General features: G+C 45.6%; 1 protein-coding gene across 1 annotated transcript in view; it reads right to left on the bottom strand.

Moving 5' to 3' along the window:
- Positions 1-18387, bottom strand: part of LOC147700838 (DBH-like monooxygenase protein 2) — a 187402-nt gene that overhangs the window by 13475 nt on the left and 155540 nt on the right. The window contains exon 11 of the mRNA XM_086928507.1: positions 557-687. Coding sequence (XP_086784633.1) covers positions 557-687 — 131 coding nt within the window. The remainder of the gene's footprint in view (positions 1-556; positions 688-18387) is intronic.

Consider the following 18387-nt stretch of genomic DNA (forward strand, 5'->3'; position numbering starts at 1 on the left):
CTTTGCATGTTAGACCCCAATTTCTGGTTGAATGTATTTTGTGTTGGTCAGATCAGTTGAGTGTGGAACAACATTGAGTACTTAGGAATGCCACTTTTTCTAGATGGATGGTCAAGCACAAAATCCTCTTGGAATAACCTCCTAAAGGGAAGGCAAGACAAGCAAGAAAGTTCATGTGACATCAAATGCATTGCTTTCAGATTACACTCATTACTCTAATTCCAGTTTTAGGACCATAATTTCCTCCTTTCTTGTTCTCTTGGGGGGTGTGCTATCAATTCTTGATGTTAGCAAGAGGAGGATGAGACGTCCTTCTTAATGCCAGACTGAAGGATGAAGTTAAAAAATAAAGTAATAGTAATCATGCTTTTTCCTAGAATTCAAAGTGGCCAATTCCCTTTTTTGAGTTGGGGCTACAGCATAACCTGTCTCTGAGATGTTGATACCCGTCACAGAGCAAAGAGCTTGACTGAAAGATGTGGACTTAGCAACATGAGAATTAACAGTAACTCCTTTAATTACTTACATCAGATACAAGATGAGAGCATAAACATACCTGGTAATGTCAAAGCCAAGGGATGATGAGACAGGGTTGTAAACTGGGATGCTCAGACACACAGTGATGTCATTCTTAGGGTAGTACATAAGGAAAGCAAGGCACCTCTCTTCATTGATGCCAATACCACTCTGGAGGGAGACACAATCAGAAACAACTAATAAGGTAGGTGCAACTAATCCAATGTATTGCCATGTTGGTGATATGACTGCTACCTGTTGCACAAAAGGGTAACATACTGGCTAGAAAGTAGCAGGCAGTGGCCACAGATATCAGTGTTGCTTGTAATGTGCCTGTCTCATAATGTGTTTTGCATTGCCTCATTATTGGATCTCACTGATGGGATAACAGTCCTTTCTCACCCTATTTTCACAGGTTGCACAGTGAAGTGGAAATAAAGTGACAAAGAAACCTTTGTATAGTGATGTTCCCGTACTATAACTAGCTTTAGAACAGTCTAAATAATTTGCAAAGCAGCTATGGCCCTTACAATAGCTTCCCAAAGACACTCCCAGTTTCTTCATGCAGGTGCTCTCCCCAACTAGCATCCGCTGCTGCTACAAGTGCAGATAAACAAAAATATTTAGGATGAGGGGGGCCTCAATAGTCCTTAATATACAAGGTCATTTTAGATCAGTGAGTCTCATCAATTCTTAATTAATTCATCTTTTATATTTCTTTTAAAACAACCAAACAGTTACAGCCAATGTTTTTAGGTCAGTAAACTTCTTCAGGGCTACAAGAGACATAGGGGGCCATTACGATGATGGAAGGAAGGCCATCCATAGTGGTGGTGGTGGCGGAAATCCGTCATGTCCTCTTCCCCAGGTGCGGTCATTCTGACCAACAAATCACAATTGACACATAGAGGCAATTTTCCATCTGCGCAATCTGCCAGGCTCCGCATGCTTTTTGCGCATGCAAGGGTGGCAGACTAAGACAATAAGGCAGGTACAACGTGCAAAACATGTTTCGTCCACCAAGCAAATCACTTTGTTGCAGACAGCCCTTCCCACCACTGCGTCAAAACCACCACGTTGTGGATGGCGGAAATACAACATCGGAGAGGAAGAGACGATACTGTACCCAACCAAAATCCCTGGACCCGCTATGGATCCTGCGCCACAGGCCTTCCCACTGGACTTCTGGCCTCACCTCCGGCAGACAAGTTGCCGCTGCACTCAACAGCAGAGGTACGTACCAGACATTTCCACGCATGCAACCCCTGAACAACCACATCTCCCAGCAAGCGTGGTGGCACCGCAATGAATGTGGCAACCTGCAAAAATGCAACGTGTGAGGCCCACCCAATCCCCATGAGTGACCCTCGGTGCTCCAGAAGGCAATTGGAGCTAATGGCAAGCCCCACAGTTGCAGAGCGCGCACATGTGCGCCAAAGGCACCCATTGACTAATGGCTCATCGCATTGTGTGTGCCACATCCTGGTGGCCCGGAAGCTGCAACCGCAACCCTGCAATGTTCAGGTGTGGACAATGTATTTCCTCGCTGCGAATGCCAGCAACCATGCATGAGAACATATACTGCATCTGCAATGGCGCCCTGATAATTACATCACTCATCACAACTCATGTGCCTAAAGTGACTGGTGCACCCCATTGGCAATGTTGTTGGGCATGAGGTCCCGATGCATATTGAGTAACCACACAGACACCGTACATGCATAAGAGAACTGTCCCAGGGCACCAGTGACGCCTGTGATTGGTGGCTGTGGGTGGAGTGTAAATCAGCCCTCTGGGAGTGGCTGGAACCTCAGAACAACTAGAACAGTGACCAGCTGGTCACTACTAAGTGATGGGTTCAGAATGTATGACCCGTGAGCCAAGTGTGAAATTACATACATAGCCATGCCTCGTGGCCAGCATGGACTCAAATGAGGAAAGGAGTCAACAAGGACAAAGGTCTCCCACACTGTACCAATGTTGTGTAATGAAACATCCAACCTGTGAACCATGCTTGAACATCCCTTGACATCTGACTGGCGTCTCTTGGCCAGAGGTCGAATTGTGAAGGGTCAGTGGCGTAGGCAGACAATCAGAGGTGTCCAGTGTCTGCCAATCAGACATAGATGTAATTCCTACCACACCCAACACACATACTGGTGTGGCGTGCAGTGTGCCTAGCTGCCACTGCATGTAAATGTCCCCACACACATCCTGAGACAGAGCTTCTCCAGACCCAACGCCTTAAAAAATCCTGCCCACCAGTATGGATGACGTGTGATTACCACACCTTGCAATCCTCATTGGCTCACGTGACATTCCCTGTTGACTGATAAACTTACACACCTGCATGACTGATTGTCACTGTACAATGTGTATGTGATGTAAAGCACTGTCACACCCCACACTCATATCAGTTGTGCCATACAAAAAATGAGAAGCACATGAGCGAGCAGACATTGAGAGATGAGGGGAAATGGACAAGGGAGCAGAGAGGTAATCTGAGGAGGAGGGCATGAGAGAGCGCATGGGAAGTATTACTTGCCTGATACTCCCACCTTAGGAAACCTGTGCATCCCATTAGTAGGTCCTTTCAAGGAAAAAACACACTTCTTGATAGTGACAACATCTATCATGAAAATCTGGATAGAAATAATGTGTCTCCCTAGCCCATGTGAAACAGGCCTGGCAGGAGACAGAAGTGACAACTCAGGCTTGCAGTGGCCCACCCGAATGCATCATTGAAGAACACAAATAAAGATTCCTGGAGTCAGCCCTGCCTGGGAGGCATCCCAAATGTTCATCGCAACCATTGATGGCACACACATTGGCCTCGTACCACCACAGGGAAGTGCACCCGTCTCTAGGATCTGCAAACACTACCACTCCATCAATGTGCCAGTGGTATGACAGGCGTAGCAGATAATCTCACATGTGTGTGCAGAGTAACAGGGGTCGGCACATGACAACTAAATCTGGTCACCATCACTCCTGCACCCTACCCACACATGGTCAGTGACAATGATAGTGGTGAGGAAGAATGCCTTGACCAGCATCTAAAGCTCATCACCAACTCCTGATGAGTGTGATGCAACAATAGAAGGCCATGACTGTGTCAGTGTGCCTTGCTGATGTCTCACAGACTCAGACAAATTTCCATGAGATTTCGTACACACACTGGGCTATGCGCCGGAGTCGAAAACACATGCATGCAGGGACTGAGCATCCAGAAGCACCACTATGCACAGGACACTATTGCCATACTGCCTCACTTGCTCTCCTACTCACTCTGAGGCATCCAAGTGCATGTACACAAGTAGATTGAAGTCAATAAACGTTTCCATATGTGAAGTTTTCACTAGAGTGTCAAAGCATGCTAAATACGTGCTAATACAGGTTGAAAATGCATGAGTACTGAACCAGTAACCACAGTGACATATTCATTTCACGCAATATGTGGCATCCATAACCACTCTGGACGTTGAATCACGAGCATACCCCCCACCCCTTTCAGGAAGGAGCCGAATAGGATGTCCCTGGTGTATGGCCTTTGTCAGTAGAACCCATTACCCAGACTATACATGGAGAGACTACACAACACTGGCTGTGTCACACTCATCACTGGATGGATGACTCTCCAAGTGTGAGCCATCTGGCTTGCATTCCCATGTCAATCAAAGTGGATCTGGGTCCTCTAGTAGCTGTGAGACCTTGCTGATTTGGGGTGCTATGGCCTGAGCAGAACAGAATGAAGGGGGACAAGCTTCTGTGACTACGGACAGATTGTTCAGACAGTACTCAGAACAAGCTCTGTGGACACCTTCCATGTGACAGACATGTACTAAGGTACTTACAGGGCACAAGTCCTAAAAAATGAAGTGGGGGAACTGACCAAGTAAGACAAAACACACTTAACCTCACAACACCCCGACGTAGCGCTATGAAAGATGGAAAATCGTGTGACTAAGATGATTTGTGCAAATACTGGGACAGACCAACCCATCTGACAGTCTTATAGTGTCAAAATTGATATACAGGGATATAATAGTGACAAAAGCATGCCTCTTTTAAGTACCTGTGTAGAGATGGAAAACTGTGTGCACAGGTTCCCCTCTGTGGCATCAGCATTCAAATGTAAAGTTCAAGGTGGACCCTAGTCAGCATGTACAGAGGGATGTTGTATAGCTACTTTCTTCAGGCCTGGCTGGGTGTGAAAAACAGGCACACTCGCTGAATGCACATTGCTGCTGGGAATGGACTGCAGACAAAGTGCAGGTGCTGCAGAATGTGTACTAGTAACTCGATGGTACACCGGGACAAGTGAAGCATATTTCTGTCGGGACAAACGGCAGTGCAGGGCGACCGCATCAAACCCGGCCAAAGTGGGGGGGGGGAGGCGCCGTGTACCCCCGATTCCAGCCCTGGGTACTTGCAAAACAACAACCCTATTTCTTCTTTGTGTGCTACAGCTGCATAATGGAAGCTGGGCTCATGTCAGACGACAAAGTCCATGACAGTCAGATGATAGCATCCACTTGCCCTGGTCTGTGGTACCAAGCACAATAGACCGCAGAGCACAGCACTGTCCAACCCAATGCAGACCGGGCCATAGTCAGTGAGGTGAATGCCACTTCTTGTCAGGTGGTGTGCATAAAGGGATACAACGATTGATTTCGTCACTAACAGTTCCTGTTGCTGTAAAGTAGTTACGAGAATAGAAGAAGGCACACGCAGCTTCGAAGGGAATCATTTCTAAGATACGATCCTTTTCATCTCCAGGAAGTTAACCGCCATCCAATCCAGCAGTAAGAAGGAACAGATGTGCTCTCTGCACCACAAGGTTGCAAGGGGCATCCCATCGTAACCTGGGAGAGGTTCGATGTAGGCATGGCACAGGAGTGATTGTGCATAAGCACAGGTGCATCTGTCCGCCTGCCTGACACATTGAAAGGCATCCCATAAACGTGTCTCACCAAAGCAGTCTTGCACGTGGACCAACAAAGGAGTCACCCACAACTCATGATCCAGGTCAGCAAGGTATGTGTTTGAAAGGCAGGCATCCATGGCCCACTGAAAAAGACATCTTCTGCAGGAAAAGACAGGTTGCACACAGGTGTAGAAGGAACATTAGTCAAAAGCTAATGCCCAGCACAGCCAGTGGACACATCCAAAGAGAATCTGCACGTGGGCATGGTAGAGTTGCAACAGACCGGGCTCACCCTGGCTCACTGAACGGTCAGACATGGTGTGAGAGCAATCTCAGACACAGCGCTCAGCTGTAGAGACAAAGTAATGGTCAGAAAGCATGAAATGCAGGGTGCAAATTGGGGGACTGACACCTGGTGGTACTTCCTGAAAAGCATGTAATTGAGGGATAAGGCCAGAGGCCACAAGTCTGATAAAAAGTGTGCAACGGCCTTCAGTATCAGACACTAACAGTACTCTGTGTGTCAGTTCCCGCGAGAATAGTGGGAGAGCCGCTTTCAGCACTGACTGAATCACGCAAGACGGTCAGGACACCTGGTATCTGAAGGTCTTAGGGCTGAGGCTCATTGTACCTGTACACTCATTGAAGTATGCTTTTGCTGTGGGAATGTGAGACCACAATTGACTATCCAAAATCATTTAGGGGGAGTTAGCAGAAAATTGGCGCAAAAAAAGACACGTTGTGCAACTCTTACCATATGTTGAATGCCTGGCCTGTGCATGCCTAAGGGGTCATGTAGGTCCACATCACCTGAACAGACCAAGGACTCTGCATCTGAGGCTTAACTTTCTGGGCGGTGGACTGGCTGGAGTCGTTCATGGCATGCTCGCCTTCTGTGGGTATCGAGTCACTTTTGGAGTTAGGTCACTTTTGTCAGCATGTTCTGCACACACCGCAACTTAGCTGTTCATGTTTGCTACATTTGAATTGAGAGGTGACATGACTTTTGCCTTGGCTTTACTAGCCATTCATGTCAGAATGTCATCAGCCGCACATCTCCATATGTATAAGCCATATTAATTGAAAGAGCGCAGCACCACCACTTCAGAATGATTCAGCACCACCACAGCATCCATCAGCGCCACCCTAGCATCACTCAGCGCCAGCCTAGCATCACTCAGGGTCACCACAGCATCACTCAGGGACACTCCAGCATCACTCGCACCACCACAGCATCACTCGCACCACCTTAGTCTGCCCTCGGAATTTGACATCTGTTGGATCTCCTCTAGTGTCCGTTTGCTGCTCATGTTGCAATTCAGGTACTATTTCTCAACCTCCACTCTCCTGTTGTTTATGACCCCCCCCCACAAAAAAAACAATAACAAACAAGCATTAGAACAGGCAGTACAAAATTGCACGGACAAAAAAAATACATTTTGTATGTTAATTATTTTTTTAATTGGGTCGTTCAGTTGTACATAATGTCTTCTTGATTATATATAAGGTGGCAATAACACTGCTATAAAACATAGCTTAAAGGGTATGCAACCTTTAGCACGCATCTTTTAGCACGCACTACCATTACCACGCATCTGTTACAACGCATACCATTACAACGCATAGCGCTTCGAGGCGATCTGACTTAGGGAATGGCTAGTGAATAGGTTAATTTACTATCCAATAACCTTCTCTAGTGTCCACGGGGACTGGTGTTGGAATAGTAAATTAAACTATTCACTATCCAGCACCCAAAGCACTATGCGTTGTAAAGGTATTGCGTTGTAAAAAATGCGTGGTAATGGTATTCGTGGTAAAAGTGTGCGTGCTAACATCATACATCCAGCTTAAAGACATTGACAAAGCCTATAGCTCTGGCTAAACACTTATAAGATCCCAAAGGCGAGACCTATTGGCTATGCAATGCTTGTTTTTAAAACATGGCGAGAATCAAGAGGGAGAGAGAGGACCAGAAAGCTAGTCCAGATCCCCGGTTTATATGTATCGGTATCAATAGGAGACTAGCTCTAGAATGGATTAATCTGACACGGTTATGGTAGATTAATATTAGCTATGTAGCGACTCAGTATTTTGCCGGGTGGCAATGGCACCTCTTGGGTGTCTTTTGAAAGCCCTCACCCACCAACCTAGTTGGTGGCATGCTTCATCATCGGGCCCACCCAGTAACACCTAGCGTGTCCCGGGTGTGCTTCGACGCCTGATTACAGCGGAGCAGGTATGTCACTGTGTGTGCGGTGTGAGGTGCTAAGGTAAGTGAAGTTAAAACGGCTTGGCAGATGGTCCCTGGGGTGAGGATACTTTATTAAAAGGGCCTCTGCCAGCGGTTAAAAATAAGGCTGTGGGACGTTAGAGGCGGGTTACGACCTCCTACGTCCTTGAGTAGTCAACATGTTTCAGCCAGTGCCTTATATTAATCTGGCTTTCATCAGGACAATAAATATGTGTGGGTTAAAATTAGGGGTTGTGTAGTGTAGTCTATGTGTCTACACGCCCTAAAGTGTATCTAGCTGTGAGATGGGGGATTCCCTTCTCAAGATCACGCTTTCAATGCTTGTTGATAGCTCCAAGGTTATTGAAGTGGCAGGGTGAAGCCAGGATTTCTGGCCAGCACCAGCGTGGGACCTGTTGTGCCTCCTTCGCAGAACATGTCAGCTGTCCATGGAATTCACTTCTCTCCAGTATACCTTGCCCAAAATCTGCAGTCCTGCAGTTACTGTAGCTGTTAGAACGCATACCACCTCCCTTGGTGTAACTCTATACTACATTTGTTGCTAAACATGTGCCCATCTCCCATGTTCAAATGCGAAACCCAGGGCACGCGCTTGTCAAAATGTTATTATTAGCCTGTCTCTAATAAACTTCTCAAGACTCGCAGCAGCCATGGGCCACCCACGATGCCCAGCCCCATAAATTAAAGAGCTGGCAATCTCCTGTCCAATACCTGTGCATTAACACACACTGTCCAGCAACACATTGAAGGAGCACAGCATTGTGGAACTGTCAAATGCACAACTCACACACGCGTATGTGGTACAAGCAAATTCCACTAGGCAAGTACACACCGAGGTACACATTCATCTCACTTTGAAGCCACAAAGTGCCAGAGAACAGCCACACATGTATCTAAATTCCCCTCGACTGTGAACTTCAGCAAGCGTGCCTGCAGAAATTGCGCATGCCTTATGCAGTTAGCATGATTTATATTTGAAGACCTTCAGAATATTTGACATGCGCAATGATTTGATTTGATTTGATTTATCTATTTGTATAGCGCGTGATTACCCGAGGGCGTCTTGGCACTGAGATATACCACTGGCTCATTAAAGATGTATGACTAGAGCTGTTTAGCGAAAAGCCATGTTTTAACTTCCTTTCTGAAAGATTTTAGGGATGGACTGGTTTTTATGTCTAGTGGTAGTAGGTTCCATGTTTTTGCCATGTGTACCAGGAAGCTTCTTCCGCCCCAGTTAGTTCTTCTGAATCTAGGGACCCTCATGAGTTTCATTTGGCTGGATCTGAGAAGTCTGTTTGGCTCATATAGTTGCAGATGTGTTCTTAGGAATTGTGATCCAGTTCCGTTTATTGCTTTGTATGCCAAGCATAGTGATTTAAATTGTATCCTGCTTACAATTGGGAGCCAATGCAGGCTCTTTAGTTTATGGCTTACTTTTTCGAACTTTGGTATTTCTAGTATCAGCCTAGCTGCTGCGTTCTGCAGGCGTTGTAGCTTAAGTAGGATTTTCTTCCTTGCTCCGGCATATAGGCCGTTCTCGTAGTCCAGTCTGGACAAGGCCAGTGCTGTCACCACTGTCTTGCGTGAGTCATATGGTATGTAAGGTAGAATCTTTTTAATCATTTTTAAGATGTACCAGAGTGATGAGGCTAATTTGCTTGCTTGAGCGTCGAAAGAAAGGTTAGTGTCTAACATGATCCCTAGGTTTTTCACCTTTTCTGATGACTCTGGGCATCTTCCCATATCTTTAGGCCACCATAGTGGGGACCATATGTTTGTGTCTCCTCCTAGTATCATGACTTCAATTTTAAGCAGTTCATTTTCATCCATTGGCTGATTTCTGCAGCGTTGGAATTTTTCTGCTGTGACTTGTACCTCCTTACTTACTGACACCACAATTTGGGTGTCGTCTGCGTAAGACATAGGGGTGAAGCCGTTGTTCCTTATTATCTGTGCGAGTGGAGCTACATATAAATTAAAAAGAGTGGGGCTCATTGATGAGCCCTGCGGGACTCCGCATGGTAGGCTGAACAGATTGGATTTTGCTTCTCCTGATTCTACTGAGAAGGTTCTGTTCTCTAGGTAGGAGGCTGTAAGAGCGCATGCTGAGTCATGTATGTTTGCTGTTTTTAACCGTGTTATAAGGATTTCGTGGCTGACCGTATCGAAGGCCGCTGAAAGGTCGAGTAGTATCAGAGCGGCCTTCAATCCGTTGTCCATTATTTGCCTAAGTTCCTCCACTGCTGTGATCAGGCTGTCTCCGTCCCATGTTCTACTCGGAAACCGAACTGGGAATGGTCCAGCAATTCTCCGTCCATCAGATGTTGAGATAGCTGTTTGTTTAACAGTTTCTCCAAGATTTTTGCGGCGAAAGGGATCCTGGCGATGGGTCTGTAGTTGTTGGGATTTTCGCAGTCTAGATTAGGTTTCTTTAGCAGTGGCCTGATAGATATCATTTTCCAGTCGTCTGGGAAGATATTGGTATTGATCATTTTGGAGAATAATTTTTCCAGTACTAGGCTTAGTTGTATGGAACAGACCTGCATGATTCTGGGTGGACAAGGGTCCGTTGGGCTACCTGAATTGGTAGTGTGGATTTCTTTCTGGATCTGCTCAGCTGTCGGGGGTGTAAATCTAAAAGCTGATGTTTGATCTTGTTGGATTACTGGATTTATTGGGTGTGATGTGTCCTTTTCTATTGTTTCAGTACTCTGATTTTTGAAGGAGTCGTATACTGATGAGACTTTATTAACGAAGAAGTCCCCTAGTATATTGCAGAAGTTTGATGACAGTGCTTCTGGGTTATTGTTTTCAAATTTTGACAGTGCCAAAAAGGGTTTTGCTGGAGTTTTTTGACTCGTTAATCTTCTTAATGAAGTATTTACTTTTTTCTTCTATTATTAGCTTTTAGTATCTGTTTAAGGTATCTTTGTATTGTTGTATGAGGTGGGCATCGTAGTTAGTTCTCCACTTTTTCTCTGCTCTTCTACAAGTTTGTTTTTGTGTTTTTAGAGCTTCTGAGAACCATGGTTGTGATGGGGTTTTTCTTTTCAATGTAGCCTTTTTTGAGGGACTGTCGAATTGCCTTGTCTATCAAATCATTGAATTGTTTGCAGGCTATATTACTATTGTCGTTAAAAGTGGGATGGGATGTTTGGAGTTTTTCTATGAATGCCTGGTTGTCAATTTTAGACCAGTCACGATAGGTTACTTGCTTGATAACTTCCACTGGTCTTCCAGTGTCCTCCTTAACTTCCAGAGTGAATCTTACTAGTTTGTGGTCTGACCATGGGATTGGGAGAGTGTCAATTTTATTGAGGCTCTTACAAGATGTGAAAATACCGTCTAATGTATGTCCGGCGTTATGAGTTTCTAGATGTACTTTCTGTTTCACGTCGAAGTTTGCCATTGCATCAATAAATGCTGCTATCTTAGGGTCTGATTTTTTCTCTAGATTCAAGGAAAGGGCTTAGCAGGTCGATTAAGGGGGTTTTTGCACTAGGTGGTCTTTATATTAGTATTCCGTTAAACGTGTAATTGTTTGTAATCTTTATTTGGAAGGTTAATGTTTCGCAGTCTGAGGTGTTACCTTTATCTGAGATTTTAATTCTAAGGTTTTCCTTTGCTATGATCGCTAAACCTCCCCCTCGTTTTATTTTTCTGTCGACTCTGGAGAAGGAGTATCCTTCCGGAATAGCTAAGGCCAGGTCAGCATCTGATGCCTCGTCTGCCCATGTTTCGGTAACGAATAGTATATCAATTTTTTGTTCATCTATTAGTTCTGATGTCTGTATATTATGCTTGACCAATGATCTGGCATTGATCAAACTGATTTTCAGAATATAGTTTCTGTATTTCGGTATTCCGGATTTATCCATGTTTTTAACGGGAAGAAAGTCGATTGTAAGTGGGCATGACAGACATTTCTTACTTTCTTTGTGTGGCTCTATCTGAGCACATGTGAAGTTTGGTCTCATTCCTCGTAGTTCCTGGTTGGAGTATTTCCATAGTCTTTTATCGGGGTCGTTTTGTCCAGGGGGTTTGGCCTTGGGCCCGGTCTTGGCGCGGACGGGCGCAGGCGGGCTTGCCTTAGGCTCACCTTCGGCGCGCAATCGTCGCGCCCGCTGCGCGCGTCCGCTGCGCGTTTGTGGAGGGCACATTTTCTAGTGGGGTGGGAGGGGGGCGTGGCCTGCGTCGGTGGGCGTGGCTTGTGCTACCTCCGATTTTTGGCGCCAAGAACTCCGACCCGCCGCAGCCCTGAAATCGGCAGCGCGGGGCGTTTCTCAGCAGGTGAGGTGGGGGAGTGCTCTGGGGGATTGTGCAACAATTTTTCAAAGTTTTAAAATCACATTTACTAAATAGTGCAACAATTTATCTCAACACGACAATTTTAAAAGTAGGCTTTGAAATCCGTTCCGTCTCCCGGCTATCTCGCCTCAGGAGTGGTTAGTCTCTGAACGCGGCCTGAATTGTGCTCGCTCTTAAGGTCTAGCGAGGGGGTGTGGCCTGCGTCGGTGGGCGTGGCTTGTGCTCGCTCCGATTTTTGGCGCCAAGAACTTCGACCCGCCGCAGCCCTGAAATCGGCAGCGCGGGGCGTTTCTCAGCAGGTGAGGTGGGGGAGTGCTCTAGGGGATTGTGCAACAATTTTTCAAAGTTTTAAAATCACATTTACTAAATAGTGCAACAATGTATCTCAATACGACAATTTTAAAAGTAGGCTTGAAAATCTGTTCCGTCTCCCGGCTATCTCGCCTCAGGAGTGGTTAGTCTCTGAACGCGGCCTGAATTGTGCTCGCTCTTAAGGTTTAGCGAGGGGGCGTGACCTGCGTCAGTGGGCGTGGCTTGTGCTCGCTCCGATTTTTGGCGCCAAGAACTCCAACCAGCCGCAGCCCTGAACTCGGCAGCGCGGGGCGTTTCTCAGCAGGTGAGGTGGGGGAGTGCTCTGGGGGATTGTGCAACAATTTTTCAAAGTTTTAAAATCACATTTACTAAATAGTGCAACAATTTATCTCAATACAACAATTATAAAAGTAGGCTTGAAAATCTGTTCCGTCTCCCGGCTATCTCGCCTCAGGAGTGGTTAGTCTCTGAACGCGGCCTGAATTGTGCTCGCTCTTAAGGTTTAGCGAGGGGGCGTGGCCTGCGTCAGTGGGCGTGGCTTGTGCTCGCTCCGATTTTTGGCGCCAAGAACTCCAACCAGCCGCAGCCCTGAAATCTGCAGCGCGGGGCGTTTCTCAGCAGGTGAGGTGGGGGAGTGCTCTGGGGGATTGTGCAACAATTTTTCAAAGTTTTAAAATCACATTTACTAAATAGTGCAACAATTTATCTCAACACGACAATTTTAAAAGTAGGCTTTAAAATCCGTTCCGTCTCCCGGCTATCTCGCCTCAGGAGTGGTTAGTCTCTTCCAACTTTCCAGAATCGGTGGACACGGCTGCACACCTTTTTTTGCATGCATGGTAAACAAAAAGGTGCCTAAAATGCCCCTATCACCAGACACACATGTGTGTGCCTCGTAATGAGCTGATTAGGGGATCACATACTTCTGGCTGCTGCCAACTTCAACAGCTTTTAAAAGCCGCCTGCAGTCTCTCCTACGGCCTTCTGACTATGAGCAGACATTTTTCTTGAATGGCTAAGTACAGTAACCAGAAAGGGGAACAGCGGGGCATTGTTCGAAGGCTAAAAACACCACAAAACTGGCAACGGCCCGCTGCGGTGGTTACAATGGAAATCGTTTACATTCAAATGCACCGTCTTTTCTGTTGGGAGGGTAAATGTTTTTTAAATGGGGGGCGGGGTTGACACCAGTTCCCAAGACTGGGCCCATCTGGCTTAAAAAAAAGTTAAAACCAGTGAACATGATGCAGATTTTATAGTGCTTGAAAAACATAATACGTCATGCAGGAATTAAATATTTTTGTGAGACAAAGCAGATCCTCAAACTGTGCTCTGTCCTCCCAGTAGAAATGCCTGAAAAGTTTTCAGTATAACGTATTCCCTATCGTGTATTCTTATACCTCCTAACTCAGGGGGTGCTAAGTTTTTTAGTTACAGGTTTAGCCCTAGGTCTAGAGTTTGCGCGTGGGTTTTTGACACATGGCAAATACAGAGCTGCCTGTCACTCATGAAACACCCTTCACTCCACTTTCATCACTAGCAGGAATCTGGAGATAAGGCTCTGCAGGGGGCTGGGAGATCCATAGGCTGACCCCCTTGAGAACCTTATGGCCCTTCTGGACAATGGTTTGCTTTTTTAAGGGGGCACGTGGCACCTTAGAAATATTGTTCGCAGAAATCCCAGTATAGGACATACCATTTAAAACCCTTTCAGTCTTTTGATGACACCTGGCGGATATTCCAACTGGCCTGTTACAGTTGGTTACTTCTGAGTTCGATTTAGCGTCTGGATATTTGGACAATTTATATATCAGCCTCTGTAGGCACTATCCAACACTATGCCAATATATAGAAAAACGTTTTTTCGCTGAAGATCAAAACAGAGGTAACACTCATCATGGTACAAAATCACCACTAAACTGGAACGCATCTAATTTTGTCACCAAATAATTTTCCTAATTAAAAAACATTGACTGATATAGAACTTAATTGGGTACCCCTCCACCTCATACCACCAACATTTCACATTTCTTCACACCACAAGGAAAATCACAGGACAATAGTAACCAGGTCAAGATGCTGCAGGCATTTCCTTCATGGAGTCCGGATCTCCTATACATCCGAGTATATACACCTGAGCCCCCCCGCATGTTGAATGTATGCCAAGGTGTACCCAGCGCAGCAGTGTTTTTTTCGCCAACACGCAGAACTGTTTCACAAAAGTAAATAGGGATGCATCAGTGCACTCAAAAGTATTTTTTTAAAAGCGATAGTTTTCAGACATATTTATTTAGTACCACCTTGGCGACAATATATGGATTCAATTGTGGGGCATAAAAGAAGGATGTTAACACGTTACTTTTTCCGGGAGTCATGTTGAGCTTGAACTATAGCATGGAATGCGGGCATCATTTTAAGACGGACTTCGCCCCCCATAAAGCAACGCACAGAATCATGCTGAGCAGCCAATCACTGGCGTGCGATCTCGCTAAATTGGGGGGCGGGGCCAAATGGTGCTCTATGGACTGTATGCCGCTGAGGAAAGGAGATACCCGAAACGCATCCGCACTAACAGCTCAATGCTTAATGGAACTGACAAGAGCAAGTATTTGACCTGAATAAAGCTATTGGGGAAAAGCTCTTTTATGCCTGAGTGCTTCTCGATCTGTTGGACACTCCCCATGAGTACAAATGCTAGAGCGGCTGTCCTGCCGCTGGGAGGCACCACTTCAGAAGCAGGAAGCCACGGAGTCACGCAGTAAGTGGCTTCAATTGTGAGGCATAAAAGAAGGATGTTAACATGTTGCTTTCTCCGGGGGTCATGTTGAGCTTGAAATATAGCATGCAATGCGGGCATCATTTTAAGACGGACTTCGCCCCCATAAAGCAACACAAAGAATCATGTTGAGCAGCCAATCACTGGCGTGCGACCTTGCTAAATTGGGAGGCGGGGCCAAATGGTGCTCTATGGACTGTATGCCGCTGAGGAAAGGAGATACCCGAAACGCGTCCGCACAAACAGCTCGATGCTTAATGGAACTGGCAAGAGCAAGTGTTTGACCTGAAGAAAGCTATTGGGGAAAAGCTCTTTTATGCCCGAGTGCTTCTCGATCTGTTGGACCTTCCCCATGAGCACAAATGTAAGAGCGGCTGTCCTGCTGCTTGGAGGCACCACTTCAGAAGCAGGAGGCCATGGAGTCACGCAGTAAGTAGCTTCAATTGTGGGGCATAAAAGAAGGATGTTAACATGTTGCTTTCTCCGGGGCTCATGTTGAGCTTGAACTATAGCATGGAATGTGGGCATCATTTTAAGACGAACTTCGCCCCCCATTAAGCAACGCAAAGAATCATGCTGAGCAGCCAATCACTGGTGTGGGATCTCGCTAAATTGAGAGGCGGGGCCAAATGGTTCTCTATGGACTGTGAGCCGCCGAGGAAGGGAGATACCCGAAACGCGTCCGGACAAACAGCCCGATGCTTAATGGAACTGGTGAGAGCAAGTGTTTGACCTGAATAAAGATATTGGGGAAAGCTCTATTATGCCCAAGTGCTTCTCGATCTGTTGGACACTCCCCATGAGCCCAAATGTTAGAGCGGCGTTTCCTGTGGCTGGGAGGTGCCACTTCAGAAGCAGGAGGCCACGGAGTCATGCAGCAAGTGGCTTCAATTGTGGGGCATAAAAGAAGGATGTTAACACGTTGCTCTCTCCGGGGCTCATGTTGAGCTTGAACTATCGCATGGAATGCGGGCATCATTTTAAGACGGACTTCGCCCCCCATAAAGTAACGCACAGAATCATGCTGAGCAGCCAATCACTGGCGTGCGATCTCGCTAAATTGAGAGGCGGGGCCAAATGGTGCTCTATGGACTGTATGCCGCCGAGGACGGGAGATACCCGATACGCGTCTGGACAAACAGCACAATGCTTAAAGGAACTGGCGAAAGCAAGAGTTTGACCTGAATAAAGCTATTGGGGAAAATCTCTTTTATGCCCAAGTGCTTCTCGATCTGTTGGACACTCCCCATGAGCACAAATGTTAGATCTCGCTAAATTGGGAGGTGGGGCCTAATTGTGCTCTATGGACTGTAATGCACGCCGAGGCGTGGGAGATACTCGAAACGCGTCCGGACAAGCAGCCCGATGCTTAATGGAACTGGCGAGAGCAAGTGTTTGAATGTTGTTTTTGGAATGATATGTAATTCCAAATGTTTTATCTTTTATTTGTTCTTTTTTTGAAGAAACACCAAAAAAATACAAAATTGTTAAAAAAATACAAAAGAAAAAAGAAGAAAAAAAAGTTTTTAGCAGAACTGCTGTATCTGGTTAAGGAAATAACTATAATTGCAAGGCAATGTGTGAAAGTTTGGTTGAATATATGTATACAGCATGATTGGCTGAAAGAATGCATTAGTAGTGTTTGGTGAATTTATAGGTGAAGATTTATGAGGAAGTACTGCATCATGGCACTGCAAGCTCTTTAGCTGCACTGCGGCACTTCCGAAGCACAGGGGTGTGACATATGTACATGAATATGTTGCAACTCTGTGGTTCCCTCGGCATTGCTGCACAAACTGCAGCCATGCGGTGACACAGGCACCCTTGCACCATGGTGCAACGATGTCTGTGCCGTGCGGAGATTGTTTTTGTGCAGGAAGGAACACCTTCCTGCACAAAAACGATCAGTAAAGGCATTTTCCTTTGTCAATCTGTGCTGCGGAATGCAGCATGCATTGAAAGAGGAAAATATGAGGAGAAATTAAAACAATTCTCCTTGTTGCGCCTTGCCACACCAACTGTAGAATAGCGCAGCATTCACACAGATCTCCAGATTTACGATTTCTCATAAATCTGATGATGTGTCTTGTTCTATGGTTGTTGCCTGGGGACACCCAGAGCAACATCTATGGAACCCCCTTCAATGCAAAGTTCTGTGTATGAAGGGGTCGTATTTGCAAGGAAAGGAAAAACCACGCAGGATGGCTTTTCCTCTTCTTGTAAATATGAAGACGTGCCTGGCGCCATCACTACTTTACAAAAAGTGACGTACTGGTGGTGAAGGGTTATTGTAAATCTGCCTCATAAGTTCCTAGGTATTGGCAGACTGATATAATAGGAACATAGTGCTGGATGGGTGATTGAAGAATTGCATGAGACTGACAGGAGGTATCCTACACTGCATGGGTACTACTTCAGTATTTAATGGAGTGGACCAATAGGATGCATCTGCTTGGAGATTTGTAGGGATTATGCACAGAATTTTTATGTGTATTTGTGTTGGTGCCTCGGTCGTTTTATAAGAATACCACCACTACTAGAATTATAACAGTGCTGCAAACAGAGTGAACACTTAATGTATAAGTGCTTGCATATTGATAGAGTGATAGGATAAGTAGATAGTGGTAGATAAGTGATTAAAGAAGTGCATGGGACACACTGGACGATTCATACTCTGCATGAGTGCTAACTGGGTATTTAAAAGAGTGTATCAATAGTATGTAGCTACTTAGAGGTCTGCTTGGATAGTGCACAAAATATTATAGCTGTACTTGTGTTAGTAGCTAGGCCATTCTATAAGTTCATGACTAGTAACTAGAATAATTATATATTGTATTTTGGGAATTTATAAGTGCTTAGGTATTGGTGGAGTAATAGGATAAGTAGATAGTGCTGGATGGGTGATTGGAGAAATGCATGGGTCAGACAGGAGGATTCCTACACTGCATAGGTACTAACTATCTATTTCGAAGAGCGTATCAATAGTTTGTAGCTGGTTAGAGGTGTGCATGCATAGTGTACAAAAAATTGTACTTTCACTTGTGTTAGTGACTACGCCATTCCTTAAGTATACCACTAATCACTGGAGTAATTTCAGTGTTGGAAAGAAATTGCGTGCTGAATTTATAATTGCTTACGTATTGGTGGAGTAATAGGATATGCAGGTAGTGCTGGATGGGTGAATGGAGAAGTGCATGGGACAGACAGAAGGATTCCTAGACTGCAACTGGGTATTTAGAAGAGGATATCAATAGTATGTAGCTAGTTAGAGGTCTGTATGCATAGTGTACAAAA

The sequence above is a fragment of the Lissotriton vulgaris genome, chromosome 7 (assembly GCF_964263255.1).
Source record: "Lissotriton vulgaris chromosome 7, aLisVul1.2, whole genome shotgun sequence".
Lineage (NCBI taxonomy): Eukaryota > Metazoa > Chordata > Amphibia > Caudata > Salamandridae > Lissotriton > Lissotriton vulgaris.